A 9,848-nucleotide genomic window follows, 5' to 3' on the forward strand; every position below is an offset into this window, starting at 1 on the left:
CACTAACGCAGCTTGCCCACTGCATCCGTCCGCCAACGGACGGCGGAAAGGCATGTATGACGGATGGGGGAGTGGTATTTGCCGACGGAGCCACGATCTGATTGGCTGACGGATCCGTTGCAGCCTGAAAATTTAAAATGTTCTCAACTTCTGAACGCAAGAGACGGAGCCGACGGAACGGACGCACCCACAATGCATTTTGGGATCGCCCCATACAAAGTCATTGAGCTCCGTCAACGGACGGATGCAGTGGGCAAGAGGTGTAACCTGCAGTGTTACTAACCTCTTTTACCCTCTCATCTGCCTACAATATCAATCTCACAGGGACGAGGTCAGTAGTACTCTGCTCATGGAGATGACTCATTAGGCAGTCTGGTTAAGTACAAGTGACATTTACGCTTGTGACAACAATGATTGCCTAATAACCCTTTATAGCTTGAGTAAGGAATCCGACGTAACCCCAAACACATTTCAGGCGAGCAAGGTTGGGAAACACTGCGCTTACAGGAAATCCGACTTGAAATGACCACTTTGAGATGGAACACTTTGTTCAATTCATGTTCCAGTCCGTTTTACTGAACCACTAAGTTCCTGATCGTTTTAATGATCAGGAACTACTGTCAATCAGAACAGCGATGATACAAGCGATTAACAAAATACACTGGAAAAGACCACGAGAATCAAATGTCCCTTGGCTAAATGACTACACATTCAATTATAATTCCAGAGAAAGGTATACATTTATGCAATTCAAATTTATTGGGAAAAATAAACATCCATCCATACATACACACGATCCCCATGAATTGTCCACGTTAAGCAATAATATCGTTAAAAAGTTTGCGTTTCTTGGACTCCCCTGTCTGGATCTCCTTCCAGCGTGGACGGCGGCTCACAAAGTGGGACAGGGCGAAATTGGACCACACGTGACGTGCAAACTGGTCCGAACGCAGCCGGGTCTCGCTCGGAGCTGGGACGAGAGGGAGAGGGAGGATGAGAGGGAGGGAGGGGGAGAGAGAGAGAGAGAGAGAGAGAGAGAGAGAGAGAGAGAGAGAGAACAAACCAGGTTCATAATATAATAATATTAACTACTATTCAGAGTCGCTTACACACCAAAGTGTTAACTTGAATGTTAAGAGATATATGCACTCCTAAGTCACCAAGACACTATAATACTTTGAATAATATTGTCTCCCAAACGGAATATATATATGATGTAGATATCTACTAGTTCTGAAACAATAGCTAGGTTTGTAAAAATAACTAGCCTAAATAATACCTAGCGAATTAACCACTTCTCACTCATGCCAGACAGAATAGCTAGCAATGTATTTATGTAATGTACTCCTAACTATGGTAGAAAATGAAACTTCTATGTAAATCTGATTTCCTCTCCTCTTCATTTGCACAGCCCAAGGAAGCCGTCAAGTCAGACCCACACTGTTTTTCCAGTTTGCGGTTCGGTAATGGTAGATCACTTGAGGAGGTTTGAAATTACTGTATGTTCATTTGAACAAAATCTTCACTTCATAAAAATCACAGAATGGCACCAAATCTGTGACTTTATGCAGACCATGCTCAGGGTCAAAATCTCAGAACCAAAAATGCCATGAACAGTGTAGAAACCGACCACGATACATACAGCGGCAACTAAACGCAGAATTACAATTCTAGCCAAGAGGAAAACAAAACGTTGGACCCAAATCGCCATTTATGGGTTACCAGGTGAAGACAACCTTGCATTCTGACTACACCCCCCCCAATCTGAATGTAGCGAGTGGAGACAGCGGAAAGCTGAACAGCAATATAGCCCCACCCAAAAAAAAAAAAAGTGTCTACCAGATGTCCGCCACAAAACTTCTGTTGATCAATGTAATTGGGCGTGGCGTGTTCAATAAGGGGAGGGGAGCGCGCATTACCTAGCTCGGTGGCGATGCTCTCCCGCTGGCTGACCGAGGCGCTGTTCCAGACCGCCTCCAGCAGGCGACTGCCGGTCCTGGAGCAGGCGATCTGGACAAACTGGCCCTGGATCAGCAGGGCCAGTTGGGGAAAATGACACATCGCCGTCAGGAACGGGTTGTGGTGCAGAAGATGCATCAAATACAAACACAAATGTAGTACCAATGGGAGAATCAAAATATAGACATTGGACATTCATGTTATCTTTTGTCACAATTGTTTAAGTCTCAGTGTGTGCAATTTGGCCCCTCCCAGTGAAAAGGTGGGCCTTTTAGAAGAACCATAGCTAGCCAGGCTTGGAGGGGTTTTCTGAAGGTCGATAGTAAGATTATTGTAAACAAAGAGGTACAGCATTTCTTCTTTGTAGAATATATCAGTTATAGGATGTGATTTTACAACATTATAGTTATTATTGAAATTTTTTATTATTGAAAAATTATTATTATTGAAATCACAATCACTCAGAATTGATCATATATATACAGGTAATATTAAGCCACAAGCTATTGCTTGCTATTGCTACCCAATCCAACCCTACCCCAACCGGATTTGGCAGGGGCGTCACTAAGAGTCCCTCGAGTTTTCTGAACAATGCAAGGCCTCGCCCATATGAGGAAATGTTTCCTGCCCAGCCACGGCTATACAGTTCATTCATTGCGAAACGTGAACTTAATATGTGGAAGGTCATAGGAGGCAGGCGCTAATAAAGTCCATATAAGCGTAGGTGTTTGTGTTTGATGATCAAGGACATGACAACGTAGGTAGGTGTGGCTGGAGATGAAATGTAACTGTGTGGTGGTGTGGGTGGCTAGTGCTAATGGACAGGTAACCCTGAGTGGGCGTGGCTAGTGCTAATGGACAGGTAACCCAGAGTGGGCGTGGCTAGTTCTAATGGACAGGTAACCCCGAGTGGGCGTGGCTAGTGCTAATGGACAGGTAACCCCGAGTGGGCGCGGCTAGTGCTAATGGACAGGTAACCCTGAGTGGGCGTGGCTAGTGCTAATGGACAGGTAACCCCGAGTGGGTGTGGCTAGTGCTAAAGGACAGGTTACCCTGAGTGGGCGTGGCTAGTGCTAATGGACAGGTAACCCTGAGTGGGCGTGGCTGATGATAAAGGACATGTGACCCTGAGTGGGCGTGGCTGATGGTAAAGGGCATGTACCCCTAGGTGGGCGTGGCCAGCAATAAAGGACCCTGAGTGGGCGTGGCTAGTGCTAATGGACAGGTAACCCTTAGTGGGCGTGGCTTATGATAAAGGCCATGTGACCCTGAGTGGGCGTGGCTGATGGTAAAGGGCATGTACCCCTAGGTGGGCGTGGCCGGCAATAAAGGACATATGACCCAGAGAGGTCGTGGCTGATGGTAAAGGACATGTGACCCGAGGTGGGCGTGGCCGGCGATAAAAGACATGTAACCCTGAGCGGGAATGGCTTGCGACAAAGACGTGACCATAGATGGACTTGGCTGGTCTCGTACCTCCATCCTGCGTAGGATCTTGCCCCGCCCCTTGTCGCTGGACACGGTGATCAGTGCCTGCATCACGTGGCTGCCGGCCGGGTCGGAGCTGAGGGTGGCGAGGTCGGTGGGGGCCAGAGCCCGCAGGCTGCTCATCAGCAGGGAGCGGTCCTGGAACCGGGCCAGCGCCTGCACCAGCCGGGAACCGTGGTAGCAGATGGAGGACAGGGGGACCTAGTTACGACACACACAGACACATACACGCGCACACACACACACACACGTTAACCAACAGGTCAGGGCAGACACCAGCAGGAAAGAGATAGGAATAAAGAAGAAAGCAAGCTAGAAAGAATGAGAGAGAGAGAGAAAGATAAGGATTTACTTTATTCATCCCACGAGGGAACTTAAGATGCAACAGCGGGTGTACCAACATAGGCAAAAATCGATACAAAAAAATAAATAAGGGATTTATGATCAAATAAATATAACGCCTGAATTAAAGACGTTTAAAGTTATCAAGTCGTCCCATTCCAATGTCAACGACAAGCAAACTAAAAAGGCTGATGCATAAAGATATGAATTAACTGATGATTCATCATTCGTTTTGGCGGTTGCATTAGGATAACAAATACATTTGAGTAAAGAGTAATAGGCTATCTGCCCGTGTTAAGTAGGGAGGGATGATTATGCAACGAAATGTAATGCATGCCCCTACATTCTTTTTCTTCTAATAGCAGCTATCATGAAACGAGGAAAGAACATAGCATCCCTTTTTGCCCAAGTAAACAAAAAAGTGAGAGGAACAAGTCAAGGTATTGAGAGAGCTGAGGAGCAGGAAGAGCCGGAGGAGGCATGTGATGAAAGTGAGGGCCCTGACACAGAGAGGGAAATTCCAGAGTGAGAAGGATGAAGAAGAGGGTGAGGAGGAAGAAAACATACAGAGACAGAGAGAGAACCAGCCGGAGGTACAGCAAGTTGATCCATGTGGATCAAGTACTGCTATCAGGTTTGTGATGAAGGTTATTTCTGTTTGCAAAGCAGTAGGCCTACTGTGTATCCTTAAAATGGTGCTTTCTGCTGTAAATTCAATTTTTGTGCCGATATTGCTCTAACCTTTCTTTTTATAAGCACATACTTCGCCTACATCTTGCACTACATGCAGATATACATGCATAAGTAAATACATGCTGTAGTTGTGCTCTATGTTTACTGTAGATCTTTCTACAGATATCAGCAAGTCCAAGAATGATGTACCAGTACAGGGGGACAGAAGACGGAGCTTCAGGCCAAACAGGTGTAATCTTCATCCATGGCTTGAGTATTCTGTTGTTATGGACTCTACATATTGCTATGCATGTAGACATTTTCGCACACTAGATGCCCAGACACTGTTTTGATTGAACACCAGGATTTAGAAACTGAAATAAAGAAGCAACTACGAGAGATGCAGGGTTTTCAGTTAGTGCAAAGTCTAAACAACACTAGTGTGCGATGATAGCATGGTGGGATTATCAAAGAGCTGTTAAAACTGATGCAACACTAGCAGATATCCTTGACAAAGAACACACTTAAGTAAAGTTATAAACTCTTGTACAAATTAAATGTTTGATGATTTTGAAGTAAAATAAAGTTCATAATCATTGAATACAATTTTAAACCTTTTTTTTGTGCCCCTCTGTTTAAACACTGGCCCCTCCTTGGGCCCCCTAGTATTATTTCTCTAGAGCCGCCACTGCTGATGGATTATTTCACTGATGACTGAGGGGAATGAGAGAGACAGCTACAGCGGTGTACCTCTTTCTTAAGATCGCCCTCTGCTGTCTCTGAGGCGTAGTACACCTCGTGGGTGAGGAGCGAGAGGAAGAGGGGGAGGCAGCAGGCCTGTCTGGTGGCGGGCTCCTCACAGTGAAACGCCTGTTGGGAGGGCAAGGAGAGGAAGGAAATACATCACAACCACACACCGTTCAATTCAATGTGAATGAGTGGAATAGCAAACTAACCTCAAAACTGTGGTCAGAAATCAAAGAGGGCGTGAGGTCATTTGGTCACCTCATCCCGAGAATGCGCAGACAAAAGCCTTATCCAAACAAATGCTTAACTTTAGTACTACACGCTTACACTGAGGAGGTGCTGCATCAGCTCGCCTTGCTTCTGCCCGCTCTCTGCACAGCTGTCGGCCAATTGGACGATCACCCCCATGTGACCCGTAGCCAAGATGGGCTCCAGGCCCTCGTTGAGCTCGTCAAACACTTTTGAGAACTGTAGAAGAAGAAAAATAAATTGGATATAAAGGCATGACCTACAATGGTCGTCCTCTGTGCTCAATCAGTGCAGCAAGGCATTAACAACGCCACGGTGAGGGGTTTGATTCCCACCTGGGACCACCCATGCTAAGAATGCAACCACTGGCATTGTCATGCCGCATGGCACACTATGACATCATCATGCCTACCACTTTGTGATTGGCCGAGGCCGCCACCAGCCTCTGGACAGGGAAGTTGGCGATCTTGTGGAGGGCCAGGTCCACCAGGTGGCCCCGCAGGTGGTCCCTGTAGAGCAGCCGCAGCAGGGCCTTGGAGGAGAGCTTGAAGACCACCTCCAGGAGGCGGCTGGACGCCTGGTCCTTCAGGAACACCAGCAGGGGGCTGCAGGAGGAGGAGGAGGAGGAGGGGGAGTAGCAGAAGAGGAGATAAGGTTCACTACATACGAGGCCGGTTGTGTGTCATTGTTGGCAGTTCAGGATTCAAATGAGTCACCTAGAAAAAGATCTTTCCTTGAACCCTGGGGAAGAGGGTTTATGTGCATCGCAAACTAAGATTAAGTTTAAGTTGTAGAAGCTAAAATCATTAATATGCCGGTGCAGTGATAGATTTTAATAAAATCGAAGCTGTTGGAAAAAAAAGTATGATAGAAACCAGATCTATGAAAAAGAACCATGTCCCTAGGAGGATTATCGTATGCAAGCCGTATGAACCAGTTCCTATGGGCCCGGGTCTCACCTGGTTCCCGGTGCGGCGCTGCGGGTGCCTAGGTACTCTGTGATGCCCGCCAGGAGCTTCCTGCAGAGCTTGGGTCGCTTCCTGTGGGCCACGGTCAGCATGATCTGGAACACCACACTGGCCACCGTGTCCGCCACACTCACTGCAGACAGACAGACAGACTCAGGACACGTCTGTAGGCTCAATCAGACCCATCAGGTCATGATGTCATCAGCAGGCCACCCATTTATATATGAACAGCCACATGGGACGATGATATGTTATAAGATGTGGATTAAAAAATGCCGTAGCCTGAAAAATTTATCAGGCTACGGATCTAACATTTTTGGGCATCTACCGATTCTACAAACTACACCGCTGATGATTTTTTCGTCATAATTATTATTCTCCTTCTGTCTACCTAGAAGGAACATGGCCAATCAGGACTCACCGTTGACGTTGGTCATAAGCTCCTCGGTCAGACTTTTGAACTCGTACCAGAACGACACGGGAGCCTCGAAGTCTGTGAGCTGCGGGGGGCCGGGCTTCCCTTTCGCTCCTGCCGCGAGGGAGGAAACGTATTAAAAAATAACCAGGCAAGTGGGTTCTCTGTGCTATGAGTTATGAGTTATTAATCCTCTTGCCCTGCAATCCTCCCCTGGCGCAATCTCCTCCCTACAAACTCCCTGACAGTATCTATAAATTTTTTATTGGCTTTTTTTAAACGTTCTTGTCCCGGGGCTCTGAAGACACACCGGTGGGTCGAAGGAGAGGGACGGCCACCCATGAGGCAGAGCACCACAGGTCAGAAGGAAAACACACAACACCAAGTGGTTCCCGTGTTGCGGCCTTCGATTCCGACTGATATTTCCCATTATTCAGTTACTGTTGAACATTTGTAACGCCAATTCACTTGGCACCACATCATAAACCTAGAGGGGTGTCACACCGGTCAGGTCTTTGGCCCCACACAGCTTTAGAGTGGGGGCCCAAACCGATGACCCAAGGATTGGAACATGAACGCTCTGGATGGTACGCGTAATGACCGCAGAGGCTCTGGTCGGCAGTCATACGTTTACGCAGACGTACGACTGTCAAGGTTAAGCATCGTCCTACGCAGGGCAGCAGGACGGTCCACTTCTACACCGTGTACCTGGGCGCGTGTCGATGCGGGGTGGGGGCACGCAGCCCGCCAGCACGTGCAGCAGCGTGCGGACGGCGTGCGAGCCGTACGTGTGCTGGATGAACTCCACGGGGTCCTGCCTGACGGCGGCGCTCAGCAGTAACACTTGGCCCTCCAGGGCGCCGGCCTCAGCCTCTTCTGGTGAGTCTGGAGCAGAGGCATGGGAAGATGACGTCAACCGGACACGCATTTGATTTGTGTTGAATTAAAAAAAAACACAATTACATTGAGTACATGTTGTTAAAAATGAATGAGCAGGTATGGGGAACTACAAGGATGGGTAGGCAGGTTGACTGCGGGCACTGGGAATCAAACCAAGAACTTCTGGGAGTCTAACAACTTAGAAGTAGCTAAGAAACTATCCATCTCAAATAGTACCCAACCTAGACCAGTTTCTCCAACAAAAAAAAACGCTACAGAGAAAGGGGTCTGCTTTAACATCTCAGCCTCGATCAGAACTCTAGCGCCTAGGGACTCTGCCTCCCTGCCAAAGGGTTACTGGTTCGAACCCCTACCTGCTCATGAGGGAGACACATCTTAATTGATTGTCAGACACTTTGGATAAAAGCGTCTAAAAATTCAAATATCCAGCATGACCTGACAGAAGGGACATAACCTCACCTGTCCAGCGACACATCTGTCTGAGCGCACTCTCCACCACATGACCCGCACAGCGGTCAAACGACATTGCCTTGTAAGCTGCCGACTCCTCCTCCTTCCCTGTCCACAGCTCGGCTAGCACCGCCCCCACTTGGTCCAGGCTGGCCAATGGCATGAGCTGCTGCAGAGTGACACTACCCGTCTTGTCCATGGCCACCACCTTAGCCTTGCCCTTCACCTCTGCCAGCACGTTCTCCACAAACATCCCTGTGGGTGAGATACAGTGAGGGTATGTCACCCACTATTAAACACCCCTGTGTTTAACAGTGGGTACAATTTTTATATGAAAACACATTAGATGTAGTTTAAGGCACAAATGTGGGAGGAACGCTTTAATGCAAGTAACTACAAAGACTACAACAAATACATATATTAAAAGGATTTTAATTTGTTGTTTTCTCGTTTGATTTACACTGTTATTCTGCTACTGTCACATTTGAATGTCCTCTACTGTGGTTAATAAGGTTAGTATTGTATCATTAATTTGTTGATGAACATCTCACTGAAAAAACGTAATTTGAAAGAAAGTTACACATACTTGACTAAGTGCAATTATCAAGTTTCCGGAACAGGTTCGAATGAAGCTGATTAATTGATCCTGTTTGTTTTGTGACTTGTCGCCTCTGATATCAGTCTAGGTACATCGCATTTACAGAGATCAAAACAATTTACTTGACAACCGATGATTGATCAAGGGAACCCCAATATATATGTAGATTGAGCATTCATCCACAATGTTTCCGATCAAACTCTATACAAAATTCAGCTACCATCTCACCTCTTTCTTCGTCGTCCTCAAAGGCCTGCCCGAGTCTATCTCCAACCCGTCGGAAGTAGCCCACACTCAGGGCGTCTAGGCCCTTCCACTCTCCACTGCGCTGCTTCGTCTCCTTGTCCCCGGCTCCACCTTGCTCCGCCGCACCCTGGAGCCTGCTCTTCTTCTGGTCGTCTCCTCCAACTCCATCTTCATAGGGATGTTGTCTCTTGTTGCCTCTCTTCTCCCACGGCTTCTTGTCCTCTTTCTGCAGCATCTTGAGACTCTTCTCAAACAGTTGTCATGTGAACCTCTTTGTGATTAAGTTTAAAACCATCATTCGAGTCAAAAACATAGTAGGCGGCGGTCCGCTGCAAACTGAGCGATATGTGTACGTATCTATTGACTAATTTACTGATAATCACCGATCTTTAGATTACTTTCAGCATGTGTTGAGAAGAGTGGTGTAACGATACAGTACAAGATCACATAGCTAGAATATGGTGAATTCCACTGCAATGTATGACATGCAACAATACGGAGACGAACTTTTATTTAACATCCAAAAGTGACCCCTATTCGTAATATAAATTCAATAGATCAACACAATTTGAAGAAAATGAACCAGCGTAACTCACCAAAACAAGCCCAACTCACGTGTGAAATCAAAGCACAGCGTTCTGCCGACGCATAGTGATGACGTAGGCAATGATACGTCATGTCAAAGCGATCTCTGAAAGTATGTAATAATAATAATAATAATAATAATTATTATTATTATTATTATTATTATATATTAATAATATAATGTACGAAATAGTATTATTTATAATGCTATAAATGTGATAAGGGGTAG

General features: G+C 46.6%; 1 protein-coding gene across 1 annotated transcript; it reads right to left on the reverse strand.

Moving 5' to 3' along the window:
• Window positions 1-781: 781 nt before the first annotated feature.
• On the reverse strand, window positions 782-9,676 carry nop9 (NOP9 nucleolar protein). The gene is made up of 12 exons (XM_079750404.1): window positions 9,631-9,676; window positions 9,017-9,278; window positions 8,200-8,445; window positions 7,549-7,725; window positions 6,847-6,954; window positions 6,417-6,558; window positions 5,870-6,062; window positions 5,536-5,676; window positions 5,212-5,331; window positions 3,436-3,648; window positions 1,920-2,025; window positions 782-970 (listed from the first exon to the last, which is right to left on the reverse strand). The coding sequence occupies exons 2-12, from the start codon at window positions 9,267-9,269 to the stop codon at window positions 816-818; spliced, it is 1,854 nt and encodes a 617-aa protein (XP_079606530.1). The 5' UTR covers window positions 9,270-9,278; window positions 9,631-9,676; the 3' UTR covers window positions 782-815.
• Window positions 9,677-9,848: the final 172 nt, after the last annotated feature.

This window comes from Pollachius pollachius (assembly GCF_949987615.1).
Source record: "Pollachius pollachius genome assembly, chromosome: 14".
Taxonomy (NCBI): domain Eukaryota; kingdom Metazoa; phylum Chordata; class Actinopteri; order Gadiformes; family Gadidae; genus Pollachius; species Pollachius pollachius.

Bases quoted from the DNA above. Each gene is read 5' to 3' on its own strand.
- nop9 (XM_079750404.1), bottom strand. From the start codon at position 9,269: ATGCTGCAGAAAGAGGACAAGAAGCCGTGGGAGAAGAGAGGCAACAAG. The intron at 8,446-9,016 runs GTGAGATGGTAG...TCTCACCCACAG, and splicing joins TGAGGACGACGAAGAAAGAG to GGATGTTTGTGGAGAACGTG. The intron at 971-1,919 runs GTAATGCGCGCT...CTCTCGTCCCAG, and splicing joins GAGCATCGCCACCGAGCTAG to CTCCGAGCGAGACCCGGCTG.